General features: G+C 51.7%; 1 protein-coding gene across 3 annotated transcripts in view; it reads left to right on the top strand.

Annotated features, from left to right (window-relative positions):
* Positions 1-21,438, top strand: part of TEX264 (testis expressed 264, ER-phagy receptor) — a 134,606-nt gene that overhangs the window by 85,346 nt on the left and 27,822 nt on the right. For all 3 annotated transcript variants that reach the window (XM_030570672.1, XM_030570670.1, XM_030570671.1), the window contains one exon: positions 19,337-19,502. In XM_030570672.1, the coding sequence (XP_030426532.1) occupies positions 19,337-19,502 (166 nt within the window). The remainder of the gene's footprint in view (positions 1-19,336; positions 19,503-21,438) is intronic.

Below are 21,438 nucleotides of genomic sequence, written 5' to 3'. Positions count from 1 at the left end.
TTTAAATACTGTACCTGTAGTGCGGGTGATTCTGCCCGTCATTTCACTCAATGTAATTTTGACTATACGCGATTTTCGCTTTATGCGCTGACAGTGGAACGTAACCCCAGTGTAAGATGAGACTCGCCTTTACTGACATTAGCTGGATTTAAACTGGAGATCTGACAGTGAAAGGCTCCTCATGTTACTAGCTGTGCCCTGAGATGTCAGAGCACTCCTTTAACCCTGTGGCAATCAATATGGCTAACCATCAGTCCAAAGGGAAGCACTGGGGGTCTGTGACACGTTAATGTTTCAAACCTAGGCTTGTGCTGTTCGTGCTGCTACTGTGGAAAAGCAGGTACGCTCTGTGCGTGCCCTTGTCGAGAGGCAGAGATGTTTGCTGTGTGTCTGAGGGCCAGGTTGTGGAAGGAGCATCTGCCAGGATGATTGGTCTCTTATTCCCCTGCTGGTTTCCCAATAATGTTTCAGCTTTATAGACAAGCACACGTGTTGCTGGAAGGCACCAGAACCATCAGCTCGAGAAAAGTGACAAGCATCCTATTGAATCTGTAACTTTCCCCTCACTCACCTTCTGTCATCTCTGTCCCACCTCTTTGCTCATTTCTTCCCCTTTTTGTATTTCCCTCCTTCTCCTTCATTTTTTATGGCCTGAATCTGGCTGCTCCTCTTCAGGTCAACATCCCACTGAAGCCAGTGGAGTTTCCCTCAAAGTAAAGACCACAGGGTTTAGTCCCAGATGTGTATACGTCTCAAGGTTAATGAAAGATAAGAGATGAGAGAAGCTCAGCTATGGGGATGATGGGTTGGGATAAGAACCTGCCCTGAATGGAGAATAGATCTGCAAGTTCTTAAACCCTGCCACATTGTCAGTCCTGGTTCTGGTTTAGTGGGAGGTTGAATGGGTCTTGCACGTGTACAATTCTGCACCATCAACCAAACGTTCTCCCAAGGACCAGGTGCCTAGAACTGGCTGAATCTGGAAAGCTCGATTCCCCTCAGCCCAGAGGTGGTGCCTCTTGGCTGGGTCCATTCATGGAGCTGTTTGGGGGAATCTAGGCCTGAATGAGTATAAAGCCTGAATCCTCTTCCTTCTGGGCAGAGGAGGGTAAGAGTGACAGACCTTTTGAGCATGTGAGGAATGCAGGCCTGCCTGTCATTGAAGGTTGGTGCTGCAAACCAAGCCATGAGTCTGTTCCTTGCTGGTCTTCTGACAAACGGTGGGTTCTTGCAGTGCTGGGACATAAAGCAAATGCATTTGGTGGCGGCATTTGAATTTCCAAGCAGACAAGCGTGGCTAAGCCCGTCCCTGCATGTCCTGGCTCCCTTTCTGTTTCCCGACAAACTCCAAGGGGCAGCATGCGGCATTAACAAGTCATTTCCTGCTTTTTTAATTTTGACAGGATTCAGCTTGTATTTTAATGACTTCAGGTTGCGCTGTAAATTAAATTTTAATTAGATCAGGCCCTTGTATAAGCAATTAAGAAGGCTTCCGAAGTGAAGACAGACCAGCTGCTGAGCTGGGGAAGCCTGGGGTGATAGGGAGTTGGATTGAAGAGACGAAAGGTTTTCCTCCCTGGCCCTCAGAGGGCAGAGTTTGGCAACTGAGGCACTTTGAGCTCCAGGCTGAAGTTTTGGGGGTGGGGAATAAGCCCTTCTGTTTCGTCTACAGCCAGTGTTTGAATGGCTGAGCGCAGTGTCCCTCTGCCTGCCTGTCTCTGTCTGTCCATTTGGCTCTGGACATTCCCTTTGGGGAGGCAGAGGTTCTGATGACTGTGAGCCTGATTCTCCTTTGCCTCTTTGCACTGTAGTGACATTTCCAGCCACTTAGGGCCCTTTTGCACATCCGGAGCAGTGTATGTGACAGTCAAGCCTGGTAGGGTCCATTTCAGTTACTCCCTTTCTCGCTGGGGTGGCTAGGACACAAGCACAAAGTGATAGGGGCTATGGAGGGACCTGTGAGCTGTCTCAGTTTTGCCCTCTGAGGTCTCAGTGCTTATTATGCCATCCTTTCAGTGTTTGTGCTCCCAGCAGGTTCTTTGGTTAGTGAGCTGGGTGCTCATTCTTGCTGTATGGAGCTTCATGGCATCTGTGGGTGCTGGTATGGGGTCTGCTTCCTGATTGCTTTGAATAGCCACCCTTTGGACTGAAGGGAGGCCTGTCATTGGGCAAATGCTGGGCTAGAGCCGTGCTTGCGTGGGGTATGATTTGTCAGAGGCACTTTGTGTCTTTAAAAAAATAGCTCTTGCTGCCAAGAATGAAGATGGGAAATTGTCAGGCTCTGCCTCTCCCCTCTTTCAGTGTGCAGTGTCCATTTATTCATCTATCATCTGTCCCCGTCAATCCATCTGCTGTGGTGTATCTGTTATCTGTCTGCCCATCTATCCATCATTTATGCCTCTTGCTATTCAGACCAAACCCGATTTGCTTTCGCTCAGTACATTGGTCTTTTTGCAGACCCAGAGAGCTGCTTTTAACCCACTCAGTGGCATGCTCTAGGAAGGCTCTTCCCTGACATGGGTATGTTCCTGGCGGTACCTTCACTTATGTTGTAGCAGCCCCCCTGTTCCCTGCATCATGGCACTGTGATCGTGACATTATCAGCTGGTCCTAGAGATCATAACTGTGCTCTCTGAGATGTCACTATTATGGTGATGGTTTTAAATTATAAGCTCTTTCTACTCCCTTTCCTGCTCGATTCCTACTAAGACCTGGGATGATGCTCCCACAGCCAGGGACCTGCCCTCAGTTACTAAAAGACAGGACCCTGCCCCAAAGTGGCTACAGCCTGAGGAGTAGAACATAGCTGCAGTCTTGACTGTCAGCAGGCAGTGGCACAAACAGGCAGATGATGCTGGGCTGGCTGATGGGACTCACTTGGCCTTTAAGAGGGAAAATGCCATTGTGCCAGTCCATGGGCACCAGCTGTGGGGCAGCTAGCCAGCCTGCTTGCTTGTGTTCTTTTTTAGCTGCCCTTTGGACCAGCTGGAAGAACAGAGCTGCGCAGCAGCCACAGAACCACAAAGCTTACTCATTAACTGGGAGTGGGTGATAGGAGAGCATGAGAGGCCACCCCTCACCAGCACAGGGCTCTCTGAGGAGAATCCGCTTCGTCCCTAAGTGGGGATGCCTGACTGATCCTGGAGATCTGAGTTAGCTATAAACTTTGTCTTTTCCTTCGCAAATCATCTGCCCTCCTCCGATGCTGACACCTATGTCTGTTCTCATCAGCCGGCCTGTTAGCAGATGCGAGCTACAGCTTCTCTTCATCCCATCCAGCTCATAAGCGGGACTGTCAACCTTGCTTAGCAAGGATGGTCTTGTGGCTGAAACACAGGGCAGAGAGCTGGCTGCTGTAGGAGCTCTGGTTGGCTTTGCCCTGGACATGCTGTGTGACCTTGGGCTCCACTTCTCTATGCCTCTGTTCCTCCTGCTGCCCCTTCACAGCCTGAAGCCTGCCCCCTGCTGACATCACCACACTCCATCCTTCTAAGCTCTTTTCTGTGTTGCTCAGTTCTCAACAGAATGAGTCATTGACCCAAGTGCCTTGCTTAGCAGACTCTTCCCCTACCTTGTCACACCATTCATTGATTAGCTGCACAATTAACTGATGGCCTCACTAATCTGTTGCTAAATCTGTGGCTTGCTTAACTTCCCCATTGATCTACTGTGTTATTGAGCCTTTGCTAATTCACTCTGCATTTAGTTTTTTACCTTCAAGCCTGCTCTACAGTTTGATCTGATTAACTGCATCCCTGTCTCCTAACTGTTTCTCTCCCTAATCAACTCATGGTGTCCTTTGCCACTGATTTACTTCTCAGCCAGCTCCAGCATGATTGGTCACTGCTTCCAACCATGCTCGCTACACTCCCTTTTTTTGCCTCCTTGTCTCCCACATCTTCTATCACCTTCATCTCCTCATTCCTTTGAACACCCCATCAGTTCTAACTCCTCTACTCTTGTTTCCTCCTTCCCTGGCACCAACTCCACAATGTGCCCCCATCCTGTTCCTTGATAACTGCACTCCTATCCCCATAATTTCCTCCTCCTCCTCCATCTGGAATGCTCATTCCATCTAGCCTGTCCATGACTGCCTCATGTCTTATTCCACCATAGCTCTGCTCGCAAAGAAGCCTGGATCCTCCAGTTGGGCACTGCCTCACAGCTGCTATATCTTGCATTGATCTCTTGTTCTCTCACACTTCTTGCCCTGAATCATCCCCAAGGAGCATTAGGCTATGGCTACACTCGCGCTTTACAGCAGTGCAACTTTCTCACTCAGGGGTGTGAACTCCCCCCCCCCCCCCGAGCACAGCAAGTTACAGCGCTGTAAAGCGCCAGTGTAAACAGTGCCCCAGTGCTGGGAGCCGTGCTCCTAGCACTGTAAGCTAATCCCTTTGGGGAGGTGGAGTACCTGCAGTGCTGGGAGAGCTCTCTCTCAGCGCTGGCGCCATGACCACACTCGCACTTCAAAGCGCTGCCGTGGGAGCGTTCCTGTGGCAGCGCTTTGGAGGTTCGAGTGTAGCCATGCCCTTAGTAAGAGTGTTGGGTTTCTCCTGTGATTTCCAATCCCTTCTACCACCACCTTCCCACTCATTCTTCTCACTGAGCCACACTCAATAACAATATGTTCTCCTCTGCCCCTCCATAGAGCAGTCATCCACTGTCCCTCTGACTCCTTTCTGGCTACCTTGCTCTCTGATATTAGTATTTATCTCTCCTCCCCCACCTTGTCTCCTTGAAATCTCTGTGGCAAGGTTTCATAGATCCTAAGGCCAGAAGGGAGCACTGTGATCATCTAGTCTGACCTCCTGTATAGCACAGGCCAGAGACCTTCCCCGCAGTAATTCCTGGAGCAGGGCTTTCAGAAATAAATCTAGTCTTGATTTAAACACAGGTAGTGATGAGAGAATCCACCATGGCCCTTGGTAAATTGTTCCACTGGTTAATTACTCTCCCCATTTAAAAAGGAATGGACTGCTCCTTTGAGGGACAATCTGGAGCTCTGTGCCAAAGCAGCTGGGCACAATCAAGAAGCATCCTGTGCTGTCTTGGGTTTGTCTATATAAACCGGAAAAGGAAGCTGAGCAAGAGAGAATGCACCAGAAGCCACACTGGCTGCTACAGGTTGTATGCCACCTCAGCTCCAGGACACTAGCCTGACTTTGATTTCTGACTATAAGTTTGGTTGCTCTGACTCAAGACTCTGAGATCTGGGCCGTATGAACTGGTTAAGCTGCTCTTTCCCCGACGTGGTGGCTAAGGAAAAGGGAAAAAGTCAGGCTGTCTCCTTGAACAGTAAGAGAACTAGAAACTCTGCCAGCTGGGCTTGGTTTGGGGGTCTTAAAGGGGACAGGGTTTTTTGGTTAGCTTTTTGGCCTCCTTGCTCTCAGATACTGTACAGTCCCCAACTCTAATCCTTACCTGTCTCTGCCTTCTTACCCTCACCTCTTCATTTGCCTTCAGAGCTGGTTCAAATCTCCCATTCATCAAAACAGCCACTCAGGCAGCCTTGTCTTCACCATACACTAGTTCTTCTTCAGGCTCTCCATGCCTTAGTTCCATCTCATCTCCTCTGACATTGCCCACCTGCCCCCTTCTTCCCATCTCTGCAGCTCCAATCCAACAGTGACCATAACTTCTCTACTACTCACTTCCCTACTCTGCTCTCTTTTCTAAGCTGAGGATCACTCCACTCTCTCCTTGACCACCTACCCCGGGGCGGGCAAACTTTTTGGCCTGAGGGCCACATCTGGGTATGGAAATTATATAGTGGGCCATGAATGCTCACGTAATTGGGGGTTGGAGTGTAGGAGGGGGTGAGGGTTCTGACTGGGGGTGTGGGCTCTGGGGTGAGGCAAGAAATGAGGAGTTCATGGTGCGGGAGGAGGCTCTGGGCTGAGGCAGGGGGTTAGGGTGCGGGTCGAGGGAGGGCTTTGGCTGGAGGTGGGTGCTGTGGGGTGGGGCTCGGCATGAGAGATTGGGGGTTCAGGAGGGTGCTCCAGGCTGGGACTGAGGGGTTTGGAGAGCAGGAAGGGGATCAGGGTTGGGACGGGGGGTTGGGGCACAGGAGGGGTCAGGAGTGCAGGCTCTGGGCGGCGCTTACCTCAAGCAGCTCCCAGAAGCAGCAGCATGTCCGCTTTCTGGCTCCTATGCGGAGGCACGGCCAGGCAGCTCTGTGCACTGCCTTGTCTGCAGGCGCTGCTCCTGCAGCTCCCATTGACCGTGGTTACCTGCCAATGGGTAGTGCTTTGGATGGGGGCAGCATGCGGAGGGGGGACATGCCACTGCTTCTGGGAACTGTGCGGAGTGGGGCATCCAGACCTCGCTTCCTGGCTGCAGCTCGAGGGCCGTATTAAAACATCGGGAGGGCTGGATGCGGCCCCCCATGACATAGTTTGCCCACCCCTGTTCTACCCCCTTCTCTCCCATTTTAAAGTTGATACCACTATCTCCCCACCCTCACTTGCTCCAACCCCTGATTCCTCTTCTTTTCCCTGAGCCTCTCAGGAGAAAGTCCCATGTAGACTTCCGATGCCACAAATGTATTCTCTCCTCTTTTGCTTTTGCTGTGTTGCTTGACAAGCAATATTATTTCACCCTCAACGGATTCCAAACCCGCAATCCACATTGCTTATTTGCAACCTTTGACTCCCTCCTGAAATTCTCTCCCTTTGCACACCATCTCACCAGCTTCTTCACAGAGAAGATTGATGGAATGGGCTGTGATCTCTCTTCTTTTCCCTGTCTCTCCTGCACTGACACTGAAGTTGTCCCCCTGCTCCCTTCATCTGACCCCTCAACCTGGCCAAGAGATCCCCTCGCCTCCCACCTCCTGCTTCCCCTCACCCTCCACTCTTACCTCTTCCTCATTCGCCTCTTTAACCACAGACTGTCCTGTGCCTCTTTCCACTCCAGAAATTACCCTTGACCTCACCTGCCCCTCCAGCTACTAATTAATCTCTCTTTCCTCCTCTTCTTCTACACTGATTGGGTGAGGACTTTACAGCCTTGGCCTAGAGCTTCTATCCTCCAATTTCATCCTTGATCCCCTTCAGTCCAGCTTTCTGCCCTCCCTGCTCCATTGAAATTCCTCTCACTGTGATTTCCACATGCCTCTTCCTAGCCAAATAACTTGGCCTCTACTCCATCCTCATCCTCTGCAACCTTGCTGCTTTTGACATGGTTTATCACACTCTCCTGCTTGAAATCATGGCCTCCTTCAGCTTTGATACTGTCTTCTCCTGGTTCTTCTTCCATTGTGCTTTTCTGGACATTCCTGCAGCATCTCATGATTTGTTCTCTTCCTCTCCTTTCCAGCCTTTTCTGGGGATCCAGCACTGGGCTATGTCCTTGGCCCCTTCTCTTTTCTCTCTCTCTGTCATCCCTCTGAGTGATTTCACCCACTCACGCAGCTTCAGCTACCTACTCTTTGCTGAGGACTCCTGTGTCTATTGCTCCATTCTTGACCTGTCTACTGCCATCCAATCTCACCTCTCAGCTTGTCTCTTGGACATTTCCTCTTGGGTTTTTCACTATTAGCTAAAACGTAACATGGCCAAAACTGAACTCCTGATCTTTCTCTCAAAACTCTTGCCACGCTCTCCATTCTCTGCTACTGTTGAACTTGCCACCGATTAAGCCTGAAACATGAAGGTCTTCCTCAACTCCTTCCACTCCTGTCATGTCCAGGTGATTTCTGCATCTTGCTGTTTTTTCCTTCAGAATATGCTGAATAGCTCACCTCTTCTCTCTTTCTGCACAACTAATACTCTTACCCAGGTCCTCCTCATCTCTATCTTCAGTACTGCAGCCTCCTCCCTACGGTTGATGTAAACAGGTGCAGCTACATTGAGCTACACTGGTTTACATAAGCTGAGCATTTGGCTCAGTATTTCCAAAAGTTCTAGGTTTAGCAATCCTCTGCTGACCCCCCATGTGGCAAGATGTTGTTACGGCCCTCTGGATATGTCCAATGAGCTGGATAATCCATAGTCAGCTTTTTAGTTTGTACCCTTGTTTGTTTTGCACTAATTAGGTAGTTGGACATATAGTGAGCTGATTTTAAATACCTATCTCTGAGTGCGTGCGTGTGTGCGTGCGTGTGTGTGCAGTCTTTTAGGTGCAAACGCTTGCATGTGAGTCTTTGCAGGGATAAATTGGAGATGGACATGAGGCTAACTGACTAGTGGTTCTCTGGAGGGCCTTACATATAGTTTTGGCTCTGTATGTTTTGCTGTGTAGGATGCTCTATGTCCTGTGAAGAATCCCTTGGGTATCAAATGATGTATGCTGTGGGGGCATTCTTAGAGCCTTCTGTTATGAGATCTGTAAATCCGAGGTAGGGGACATGTGTAGGGCTAAAGGGTGTTCATAGGTGTTGGTTTTCCCAGTGCCTAGAGCAGCCCCTGCAGGGTCTGAGAAAGTAGCCTAGCAGGCCCAGCCCCTAAGCTCCTTGTTTTTCCTTTTTCCCCATTTGGGTTGTCAAAAGCTGCTCCGCTTCCCTTTGAGCAAAGATCATCATAAGGAGGAACCAAGCTCCCTGGTGGGAAGCACTGAACAATGCAGCATATTGTTGTGTCCCCATTTGGCCTAATCTTCCAAAGATTTGAGACTGCTTAAAAGCTGCGGATCCCCCAGCAGACCTGATTGGTATGGCAACCAGCAGGTGATCCTCTTTTACCTCTAATTTAGAAACCAGTTGCTGCGGAAGGTTTGGGAACCTCATTAATAGGCCTGTTCCCTGAGACGAGCTGAGCGACATGGAATCACCAGTGTCAAGATGGGTGTTTTTTTCTTCTCCCTAGTTTGGATGCATCCTAAAGGTTGCAGCCCTGAATCGTCACATACTTGGAATGGTTACAAACACTGGAGGAAGTGGTGGGAAGATCCAGGTCTCTTCCAGGTAGAGAGGCGGGAACAACTGTACAAGAGTATCAGTATTTTCCCAAAAGGAACCAGACTGGAATCTTGGAGTCCTCTCTTTTGCTACTAGCGAGCCAATACAATTGAGGAGATGACTTACCTCCAGCTCTTTGTGAGCCACAAGGCTGAGTGCAATTAGCCATCTGTCCTTTAATCATTTGATTGCCCAGGCTAAAAGACATCTTTGGTGTCCATATGAAGATTTAAATTGTCAGGAGTCCAAGGGAGGACTCTGTGTATCTGGCTGCTTCCGTACCATCCCCTCTGCTTCACTCATCTCAGCTGTGTTTGGCTCCTGAACTCAGGGAGACCAAGTGAGCAGAGACCCCCAACCCAGCAATGGGATAGGAAGTATCATTATCCCCACCTTATTGATTGGAAAACTGAAGCACAGAAACATTTAAGTGATTTGCTCAAGATCAAAGCAATGAGAAATTAAGTGATTTGTTCACCCCATTCCACAAACAGTCCCACTCTCCCAATCTCTGATTTCTCTAGAGGTTCTTCCCATTATGTGCATGTTTCGAGGCTATGTTCAGGAATTCCAGAAGAAGACACTAAGTCTACTGGCTATTCTGAAGGAGGCAGTGGCATTCCACGAATACCAGTGAATAGCGAGTACATCTGATGTCTGTGCCAACTGTTCTTCGGAAGTGTGAAAATTCCCAAGGAAATGTAACCAACACACTGTATCCAATATTCCCCTCCCAAAGCCATTCACGCTGTGGCCATTTCACATATCATGTCTTCTGACTTTCTTTAAAGTGAATTTCACATCACTGGCAGATGCTGGATGGACATCTTGGCGACTGATGTTTTCCATTTATCTGTAGAACTGGAACAGCGTGGACAGCGGCCTGTTAGAGATATGTGTCACGTGCCTAACGTCAGACATAAGCTACGTACATGAAAGTAAAGGCCTTTCTTGGGTTTGGATTCAAACTTTGCAGCATGGCCTATCGCAACACTTATTTTTCTTCGAATGATTGCTGATGTGCATCCTAATAGGTGTGCATGCGCTGCGTGCACTATTGTCGGAAGGTTTTCACCCTAGCGGTACCCATCGAGTCGGCTGTGGAGATCCCTAGAGTGGCGCCTTTATGGCAGTGTATATAGGTCCCTGCTGACTCGCCGCCTGCTCAGTTCCTTCTTACCATCAGTGGTGGTTGTTGGAGCAGCTCAATCTCTTGCATTTTCAAGTGCCTACCTCAGGCCTGCACAACATGCGGCCCCCAGGCCACATGTGGCCCGCGGGCAAGCGGCGGAGTAGGGCTGCTGGGTTTGCCTCCTGCCTGGGCGGCCCCACCTCACAACCCCACTTGCAATACTCTCCAGCTTCCCTAACGGCCAGAGCCGCACATGTCTCCATCTCCCGCTCCCCCTGCCTGGCATACAGCAGGTGTGTCACTTCTGGGGCCCGCTGAGGTGGGAAGCACTGGGCACGAGGCAGAGCCGGTAAGAGCCGAGTGAGGGGAGGGGCGCAGCTCAGGGGAGGAAGACTGGGCCAAGACCTCCCCCCAAGCCCTCCTTTGGTTGGGGATGGGGCTGCTACTGTGCTGGTTGGTCCCAGGATAGCCTCTGTAGTAATCAGGGGTGGGGTGGGGTTTGAACTGTCTGTGGGCAGCCAGGAAATCCCCAGGGGAGATGTGTACATACGTGTGTGTGTGTGTGTGTGTGTGTGTGTGTGTGTTTTGCACTTGCCCTGCCCTGACTGCTGCCCCCTTCCCTGGTCCAGGGACCTTTCCCCTCCCCAGCCCTTATCACACTGCCCCACTCCCTTCCCTGGGGCCCCTGTGTTTGTGTGGTGGAGTCACATCCAATCCCTTCACGCTGCCCCCCTTTCTCCTTCCCTTAGTTCATAGCCTCAGAAATGCTCTTCAAACTGTCCCCTTTTTCCCCTCCCCTTATTTCATGGGGGGGATGATAAGCCGAGTGGGCGGGCTGGCAGCGGTGGCGAGACTTTATACTTGAGTGGGGGGGAGACAAGGAGGCAAACAGCAAGTCGGTGGCTGGAGGCGGGTATCCATTTTCAGTATTTTAATTTTTGGTGCTGCTGTGTGCAGTAATATAGTGACCCCTGAGGGGATGAAGAGGGATGTGATGGTGGGGCTGAGCAGAGTGGGGGAGGGTCCTATTTTACTACTGTGATCTGGTCACCCTATGCACACCGTTTTTCCTCCCCCCCCGCCAAAAAAACCCTTCCTTTTCAGCCCACAGATGTTTCTGCGGGGCGGCGCTGGGGAACGAGGGTTTGTTTCTGTGGCGCTGGACAGCGTGGGTGTGTGTGTGTTTGTGTGTTTCTATGGGGCCGGACGGTGCTGGGTTGGGAGAGGGTGTTTTGGGAGGGCTGGGTGGCTCTGGAGGGTGTGTGTTTTGGCAGGGCCTGGGGATTTTGGCCCTCAGCTGTTTTCTTTGGAGTAGTATGGCCCTCGCCGTTTTACGAGTTGTGCAGGCCTGGCCTACCTAGTGGGTCCCTTTTCTAAGTTGTTAGTTCGTGATATAGTAATTTGTAATTAGTTGAACTTGCTTCTGGGGATTCACCACCCGGCCCTAGTTTCCCCAGGCATGGGGGCATGCCTCCGTCGCAGGAGGTTAAGGCATGCGAGAGGTGTGCAAAACCTATGCTCACAGGCAATCCGCACGCTGCCTGTCTCAAGTGTTTAGGAGAGGGCCATCAGACAGATAAGTGCCCAATTTGCAGGAGCTTTAGACCCAGGACTAAGGGTACGTCTACACTACCCACCAGATTGGCGGGTAGTGATCGATCTATTGGGGATCGTTTTATCCCATCTACACTAGACATGATAAAATCAATCCCCGATCGCTCTGCTGTCAACTCCGAAACTCCACCGCGGTGAGAGGTGGAAGCGGAGTCGACGGGGGAACGCCAGCGGTCGACTCGCTGCCGTCCTTACTGCCATGTAAATCGACCTAAGATATGCTGACTTCAGCTGACTATTCGCATAGCTGAAGTTGTGTATCTTAGGTCAGCTCCCCCACCCCAGTGTAGACCTAGCCTAACAGAGAGTGGGCCTATCATTTCTGCCCACAGTCGGGACCAGAAGTGCCACCGGCATCATCGGTGTGCAGTGCCCCACCTCTGTGTGGGATGTCCCGGCACTGAGGAAGGACTCCTCCAAGGAGCACTAGCACTGCTCCCAAACCTGTAAGGCCAGTGCCACCAGGCGGCACCACTCAGTCCCCAGTGCCACATAAGAAAAAGAAGCAGACGGGTTCGTTCCCCTTTCAAGACACCGTAAGGGGATTCCAGCGGGGTGCATCCTCCGGTGGAATACCCGTGGTCTGGGCCTCGAGACCCGGCAATGTTGACTCTGGCCCCAACAGGAGGCCCGTTGAGTCCGGTGCTGGTGAACTCCCCAACTTGGGAGGATTTGGAGGAAGAGCTCGACCTTCCCTCCACGCCAGACTTGAACAAGGCAGCACGGTACCTCAGTGCCATGACAGTGTAGTCCCTGGCCCCACAGGTGTGGGCCCTGGCACCATAAGCCTAGGCACTGTCAGCAGCACTGGAGGCGGCACCAGCTGCAGTGTCTATCCTGGCACACATGGGGCTCCAGCACCCTTTGCGGCACTGGTGGCAGTAACGCCTCTGGTTCATCATCGTGGCAAGCCTGTGATGTTACGGTGCCGCTCACCATCTCCCTGGTACCACTCCCTGGCACAGACTACTCGTCCAAGTTAGACGCAGAGTCTTCTGTCTCTAGACACAACCACTACTGCTCCCAGTCCCAGCACCGCAGACTGGTGGAATCATTGGCACCGGTGGTCGCCTGGCCATCCTAGTGTCAGAGCCCAGTCCAATGGCCCTATGGACCCCTTGGGCCTACCATCAGGCTCAGGGTCATGGCTCCAGGCTGGCATCGGTGGCATCTGCGCCCTGTGTCCTGCCCCTCAGCAACATGTCTGGTTCACCACACCCTCAGGGCTCTTGAGGACCCTGCTTGAGACAGAGACTCTGGACTGTCACGCTTAGGCGCAGCACCCGAACCAGTGCCATCAGTGACACTAGAGCCACCTTCAGTCACGGGAGGCTCCGAGGTACCTGATCCGGCCTCCAAAGAGCCAGAAGGGCAGGAAGACCCTGTCCTATGGGCCTCCACCTCCACATCAGACGAGGCAGTGGCGAGTACCACCATCACCCTACCGGCAATGGTCACCAACGGACACCAGGACCTCCTTAGCAGGGTGGCCTTAAACATCAGTCTCCAGGACATGAAGGAGTCTGACCTGATGGTGGACATCCTTGCACCTGAGGTTTCTTCTAGGGCGGCCTTGCCCCTCATTAGAACAATCCAAAACACCACTAGGGTGCTTTGGCAGACTCCGGCCTCTATACCACCCACCAGTAAAGGGGCCAAAAGACACTATTTTTTGCCACAGAAAGGGTATGAACACCTTTTCACCTATCCCCAACAAGGGATCCTGGTGGTCGATGCAGCAAATCACAACGAGCGACAAGGACAGCCGGGTCCCTCCCCTAAGTCACAGGACGCTAAGAAGCTGGACCTTTTCGGCCGGAGGGTACACTCGACTGGCGGGCTCCAGCTTTGAGTGGCCAACCAGCAAGCGGTACTCAGCCACTATGCTTTCAACTCTTGGAGCTCATTGTTAAAGTTCCAGGAGTTACTCCCAGCTGTTTTGCCCAAGGAGTTTAATGTGCCCCTTGAGGAGGGCAGGATGGTCTCCAGAACCTCCCTCCAGGCCGCATTAGTCTCGGCGGCTCAGACCATGACCATCACAATGAGGCGTAGTGCGTGGCTCCAGGTGTTGGGGATGCCACCTGAGATCCAGAACACAATCCAGGACCTCCCCTTTGACTGAGCAGGCCTGTTCACCCAAAATACAGACACTCACCTGCACACCCTTAAGGACGTGCGAGTGACTTTGAAGATCCACACCCCTGCACCTCAAAGAAAGCCTTTTAAGCCTCAGCCCTTGTCCCACTCTACTCTGGGCCTCCTAGGTGAGACTCGTCAAGGAGACAGGGCAGAAATAATATACATTTTTATATATTTTAAGCATTCTGATATCCTGGTGATGGGCATAGTATAAATACTGGGATGGGTAATGTTAAATCATGGGGGCGGGGGCAGAACATTGGCTTTAGATGTGTTGGGGGCAGATGATGAGCCTGAGCATAGACTCTCCAATGCAGATTCCCTGGGAACATCTCCTTGTTGGGTGCCTCCTGTTTGAAATCCCATTTCATTGTTTTGGTGCCCACTCTTGGTGCTGCAGTGCCAGTTGGACACGTCTTCTGCAGGCTGTAAAGCTTTGAAAATTCATTTTCTGGGCTTTGTTGCAATAACCTAAAATAACTTATTGAGCTTCGGTTTCCTGATGAGCTGGTAACAGCTGAGTTAAAGGCCCAAGAGGCACAACAGCAAGGAAGGTTCTTGTTTGGTTTGTCATTTTAAAAAACCGAGAGAGATGTGAGCTGCCTCTGGTCGGCTTTTAAAAACAACCCCAACCTTTTTTATTTAATACTGTCCTTGATCTGTGTTTGATATTGTTTCACCTGCCTTCAGGTAAGAGCTGTAGATGCTTCAAATGGATTGGAACATTGTCCGTGTTCCCTCTAACCTCTCGAAGGGACCAGTCTCGTTGTCAGAAATGTGATTTCTTTAGAGCAGCACACTCCACTGAATCATGACAGATCTTGCTTGCTCTGCAAGTAGCAACATTATGCTAGAAGGACTGGTTTCAGCTCTCCTGCAATAGACAAACGAGATTGGAACAAGAAATTGATTTCCTCCGTTATCTCCATTTTACAGATGGGGAAACTGAGGCACAAAAATGTAACAGCAACATTTCCAGACGTGACCATTGAATTTTGGATTAATTTTCAGAGGCCCAACCTGAAATATTTGGGGGCTGGTTTTTGAGAGGTGCTGAGCACCCAGAGAATCCCCTGACTTCATCTTGAGTCTTGGGTGTACCATGCTTCTACAAACCAGGCCTTAGGTGTCCCAAGCGCCTTCTGAAAAATGTTGTCTGTAACCTCTGTGCCTCAGTTTCCCTAGCTGTAGAATTGGAATAACACCCGCCTCTCATATAGCAAGCAGCCTGCTCTTGGACCTGTTTTTTAGCACAGCTTTGACACAGTCTCTGAACCGCAGCTTCCTTGGAGCATCCTGGAAGGGTGTTGAGCTTTCGCCAACTGTTAAGTGAGAGGTGACAGGGACCTGGCTGCTGCCACCATACCACTGCCGCATGTGAAAGTGGGGAAGGCAGCAGTCAGTGGCCATCAGTAGTGGCACTGTGGCTTCTGACATTTGCTGTGCGGTGTGGTCCGTGACTTCACTAGCTCAGGCTCCAAGGGAAGTTCATCAACTCTTGGTTTAATGAATCAGATTGAGGCAGATTTCCCTGCAGAGCTAATATCACACCCTGTTCACTCCCATTTCCTTTTGTGGAGTACTAGAAGTGATTGCAGGGCAGGATCCACTGGCATAAGGAGCTCTGCATGTGAGTAGTAGGGGTTGCTGCAGTCAAGATTGAGGACAGAACCGTGTGGGTTCCCAGGACTGCAATTGCAGGGGGTGCTCCAGCAAGACAGATGGATCAGCAGAGCTGTAGGAGGAAAAGCTCCCATAGCAGCAGCCAAGGCTGTCTGAAGCCCCTTGTGGGGGAAGAACAAACATTTCCCCCGAAGCCCCTCTCTCCTAGACACGCAAAGCTAAGATTCAGTGTGTATCACCGTTCCACTGCAGGGTGTGGGGTGAGTTGTAAAGGGGATATGCGGGGGAGCCTCCAGCCCTGGGACATGCTTCGTGCCAGCTCCCTGAGCACCCGTGTGGGCATGTATACTGGGGGGCGAGGTGTCTGTGGCAGAGATGTGGCCTTTATGCTCTAGCTGTGAGTAAGGAGTGGTGTTGTAAATGCTGCAAAGGTCATGGGGCACGATGAGGACCTCTGCTTTGGGCACCCAGGCAAAAAACATTCACCTGGGTTTGTGCAGCGGCTTCATGCGCTGTCCCTTGCTTCACTACAGTTCCTCTAGGAATCATTGTTTGAAAAAAGGTTGCCCTGCTGTTGCTATTGACCCCCTGTTTTGCTAGCCTGGCTCAGCCTCCCGTTCATCAGCTGGGGAGCCCTGCACAGTATCCCCCATTTCATTATTAGACCCAGCAGCCAGTTCCAGGGCAGGAATCAAGAAGGCTAAAGACTCATGCAGGTGTGGCCCTCTTGGCATGAACCTTCTGGGCTTTTAACATTGGTGTTTGTTCATAATGACGCCGTGCTGGGGGCGAGGCTGCCCAGAGCTGCCCTTCCTGGGAGGTGTGGGATTTCAGCCCAGGCAGAGGTTTTCAGCAGGTGGTGGGGCCATTCACTGCTGTTTCTAGTGTGCCGCTCTGATCCCTATCATTCAAACACAGAAATGTTAGCTTTGTGCTTGTGATTGTCATGGGATTAACGGAGCAGCAGAAGAAGGGATGGACTTGTGGACAGAGCGCAGGCCTTGGGAGAGCGGAGTTCAGTTCCTTGCTCCACCACATGCTCCCTGCGGTACCCTGGACAAGTCACTTAACCTCCCCATGTCTCGCTTTCCCCATCAGCAAAATGGGAGTTGATACCTCCCTGCTTCAGGTAGAAAGGCATAAAATCCAGCCACGAGAGGCAGTGACAGTGCTGTAGAGAGGTTCTGTCGAGGAGTTTATTCTCCGTGGCCCATTTGCTTAGCAGAGAGACTTCTTGAGGCAGCTAGTGATGGTGGAAGCCTGTCTGCTAGGGCCTAGACCGAGACCCCTCAAACTTGCTGCACACTGTCTGTGGTCACGGCTGTCAATCAGGACTGTACAGTGGATACAAGCTAGTAACTTAGGACTCTCTTGTACTTCCACCTTTTCATGTTCTCTGTATGTATAAATATCTTCTGTCTGTGTGTCCATTCTATGCATCCGAAGAAGTGAGCTGTAGCCCACGAAAGCTTATGCTGAAATAAATGTTAGTCTCTAAGGTGCCACAAGTTCTCCTGTTCTTTTTTTAGGAGTCTCTGCATCCCATCCCCTGTGTTGTTCATCCCTTTATCTCCTCTTGCTGTTTAAAGTCCCCTTTCCAGCACCGTCACCCTTTCCTGCTGTTCTGTTAATGCAGCTTGAGTCTTTCGTCTCTTCTGCTTCCCAGGCCCTGCAGCTGTGGAGCAGGGATCGTGCTGCAGTGAGTTGGCAGAGGCTGTCTCAGCATCGGGCTATTTGGGGACATGGGTTTGAGCCTGTGCTGTGCATCCCAAAATAAAGTTACCAGTTATTTTAAAAGAAAAAACAACCCGCCTGCCGTCTCCGCCCCCAAATCAAAGCATTGCCATCAACAGTCAGCCCCCTCTGCCAGGCAAACTGTAGGAGACGTCAAGCAACGCAGCTGCTGGGCGGGCGAAGTGTGGGTGTTAGTCAGAGCGTCCAGCTGTTCTTTCAATGCAGAGTCCGTCCCCCCAAGTCCCCTGAGCCTTGCTGGTTTGATCTTGTGTGGTACCAGTGTGAGTCTTCTCCTGTTCGCGCCCTCCTTCCGCCCCCAGTCCAGCTCAGCTGGCACCTGCGGGTTCAGAAAGGCATGCTTCAGCGAGCCGCCTCTTCCAGCAGCTGAGGCGGAGCTGGGCCCATCAATGGGCTAGTGAGGAGTGAGGGACCGGGGGATTGTGGCCAAGGGGGTGGAGTTGTCTGAAATCCTATGAAGTAGCCTCAAACTCCCTTCCCTCGCACTTGTGGAAGGAGCTGTCTGATCTGTCTTTCCTGGATTATCTGAATTACTCCAAGAAGAACTGAAGACTCTCACGGCCATGCTGAGGGGTGGGCTTTCAGGCTCGGCAGGGCCTCTGTGGAGCCCCCTTACTCGTGTCAGTTACCAAGTGCTTCAGTAACAGACAGCAGAGGAACATCTGCTTCCCAGGGCCCTGCGAGTGAAACACAGACACTGGCCCAGGTTCATCCCTGTGGCAAATCCATTGAACGCAGCGGGGTTCACACCAGGATTTAATTTGACCCCATCTCTAGGCTGGTGGGAGAGGGGGCCAGTTCCCTGCCAGGCATAGAGCTGAGTCCTTGAGGCCTCTGCACAAGTTTCAGCTTGTCCTATTGAAGAGGGTTTGATTTGCTTTGGCTTCCCCTTCTCCTAAAGATTGCTTTAACCCTTTGGGTGCTGGCTGTCACAAAGAAATTCCATTTCATTGGCTTCATGGCAGGACAGGGTACACAGGTTAAAGCCCAAGGGTTTACCTGGACTAGCTAACATGCCTTGTCTTCACTGGAGTTATAATGTGCTAGCTTAACATGGGTTACAAATACACCTTTTTTCCTGGTGACAACACAGCCTCTAGGCATAGGACAGATGCAACTGTGGGAATGGGGTAGATGGGGTGGGCTCCATTGACACTGGTAGCAGTTCATCAGGTGTTAAGCTGTGCTGATGTAGGTTGGCAGGGTATGGTGTAACCTCATGTACTGGCAGCGCTGGGGAAAGCCTCCTAATGAAATCCTAGCTAATGTCATTTGGGGATTGACTTGAAAGATCTGCTGTGCAACCCAGCATTCTCTGAGAATCCAGCGTTCTCCCCAAATGCAGCATCCTTTGCTCAGCTGAGGACACTGGGCCAGCGAAGGTTGGCCCTGCCCCATAACTAGCCTCCCTGGATGGTTATCCTCTGAGGAATCAGTGGGTTTTGAAACACTCATACTGAAAACTAGGATTGATTTTGTCAATCCTAACAGAATCCTAACCAGAAATGCTCTGGGGTTAAGTTTGCACAGATGCAGGGCCGCAACTCACTGTCATTGCAGAGTAGAATGCATCTCCATTCCACCCCAAGAACAAGAAGGTAGGGCACTATACCATGAATAGGCTGTTCTGAACCTTGCGGCCTCTCTATGGGTCTGGAGCAGAGATCCTCAGCCTCTTTTCATACCATTGCCTCCCAGTGCAGCCACTCACTGAAGTCCTCCTCAGATAGCTCCCATAGTCCTTTGCATGCTCTTGTGATGCTGGATGTGGAATGTGGAAATGGGCACAGTGGTTGAGTGGTAACTCCAGGAGCCCAATCCTGTTATGAGATGAGCATCCTCTATTCCTTTGACTATCTTCTCTCTCCTCTACCCTGTGCTGTCCATGGTATTTCTAAGGCACCTCTTGTGATATCTGAGTGCCAAGTTGAGGGGCGTCAGCACCTTTCAGCATCTCACCGGTTCGGGCCCAGGTGTCTGAGGTGGACATGGTCCAAATGACTGGACTTTGGGCTGAAACCAAGGCTAGAAGTAGAGTCACAGCTCACTTGAGTGTTACAGGTTACTGACTGGGAACTGCTGGTCAAGAGAATCGCATTGAGAGATGGCCTGTGATGTCATGGTGCTTGCAGAGTGATGGGATGCAGGGCTTAACGTGTGCCTGTGCTCTCTTTCAGGAGAGGAAGCTGTGCGCCCATCCCAGGCTGGAGATCTACAAAGGAGACTGCATCTATTTTGTGTGCCCCCTGGCACGCCAAGGGGACTTCTATGTGCCAGAAATGAAAGAGATGGAGCGGAAGAGCAGAGTGGCAGAGGCAGACGATGCACAGACAGATATCACAGGTACCTGTAGGGCACATGCCTGTTTCTCTTGCTTTCCTGTTGAAGTCAGTGCTTTCCAGGGTTGATGGGATGCAGGTGTCCCCAGACCCTTTTGAGGCAGTGATGCTATATCAGAAGTGGGGAAACTATGGCCCATTGGCCACATCTGGCCTGCAGGGCCGTCCTGCCGGGCCCCTGAACTCTCGGCCAGCCCCAGCCCCTCCTGTGTTGTCCCCCCTCCCCTGCAGCCTCAGTTTGCCATGCTGGTGGCGTGGCTGGCTCTGGCCAGGTGGCGCGCCTCAGGGGAAGATTTACCAGTGAACACAGGGTGCCCTGGCACGGGCCACCCAACAACAGGGGGACCCAGGACTGGGCACTCAGGCAGCTCAGTACCGGTGCACCTGGGGGGGAGGGGCTGCACTGAGGGGGCAGAGGAGCAGGCGGGCAGTGTAGGTGGTGGGAGCGCGGGGAATGTGACCGAAGGACTCAGGAAGAGCACTCGGCGGCTGCACAGCAGACTGGAGAGAAGCAGCACTTTGAAGGGGAAACCGACGCTTCTCTCCGGCTGCCCTCCTGAGTCCTCTGCCCATTTTTGCAGGGCCAAATTCCAAAAGGGGGTGGGATCCCGGGGGCACAGTTAGGGGCAGGGGGTCCTGGGAGGGGGCGGTCAGGAGACAGAGGAGGGGTTGGATAGGGGGTGGGGTCCCGGGGGCGGTTAGGGACAGGGGTCCTGGAAGGGGGCGTCGGGGGCAGGGAGCAGGGGGGGGTTGGATGGGGCTGGGGTTCTGGGGGGCGGCAGGACTGGCTCTAGGCACCAGCAAAGCAAGCACATGCTTGGGGCGGCACAATTCCAGGGGTGGCATTCTGGCTTTTTTTTTTTTTTTTTGCTTGGGCAGTTGCGCTCTCGGAGCTTGGGGTGGCAAATGTTTTGCTTGGGATGGCAAAAAACCTAGAGCCGGCCCTGCCCAGGAGGGGGTGGTCAGGGGACAAGGAGCAGGGGGGATTGGATGGGGGTGGGAGTCCCGGGGGAGCTGGCAGGTGGCATGGGTGTGGATTGGGGTTGAAGCAGTTGGGACAGGGAGCAGAGGGGTTGGATAGGGCGGTCAGGGGACAAGGAGCAGGGGGTGTTGGATGGGTCGGGGGTTCTGAGGGGAGCAATCGGGGTGGAAAGAGGCAGGAGGCGGATAGGAGGCGGGGGCACAGCCTTCCCTACCTGGCCTTCCATACCATTTCGCAACCCCGATGCGGCCCTCAGGCCAAAAAGTTTGTCCACTTCTGTGCTAAATGGACAAAGCAGACATGGTGGAGGGGGAGGCTAGTGATTTTACTCCCTCCATTCACTGAGCAGCTGGAATTGAAGCATCTTGTTTCTTTAAAGGAACAACATCCATTAAGTTCCAGCAGGGCCCAGAGCCTATAACACAATTACTCCTGTTTTCAAACAAGTCACCTCCTATCCCTTAGATTGAAATAAGTGTTGATCTTGTCACCCACTTGACCCTGGGGTATAGGCCACCTCTTGCATAGTACATGGTCCAACTTACAATGTCAAACAGTAAGCTGGTCTCAATTTGAACTATTGTGGTGCTACTGCCCTACTTATAATAGTGTTATTTGGATACTGCAACTTAGTTGTAGTCACTTTTTCTCCTCACATAGCTCTGTCTTGAGCTCTTGTGCATCTGTCGTGTTTGGAATCCTGAGTAATTTAAGCAACAACTTTCTAGAGCCAGTGCTAGAATTATCCAATGGCATCCAGAGATCTGATGAAGTCTGTGGTATCTAGAAAGGAAGTGATTGTAATGCCTGTAGGGGCGTGACAGCAGGGCTATGCTCTCCTATTGTGGCACTACTGCTGTTATAACTCAGAATGCTAGTTGCTCACCTCATGGGCTCACACTTTCGTGGAACCAAAATATATGTGACTCATAATTGCTCTCTCTAAGCTGTAAATATT

Source organism: Gopherus evgoodei, chromosome 7 (assembly GCF_007399415.2).
Source record: "Gopherus evgoodei ecotype Sinaloan lineage chromosome 7, rGopEvg1_v1.p, whole genome shotgun sequence".
Taxonomy (NCBI): domain Eukaryota; kingdom Metazoa; phylum Chordata; order Testudines; family Testudinidae; genus Gopherus; species Gopherus evgoodei.
This window is presented reverse-complemented; position numbering and strand designations above follow the sequence as displayed.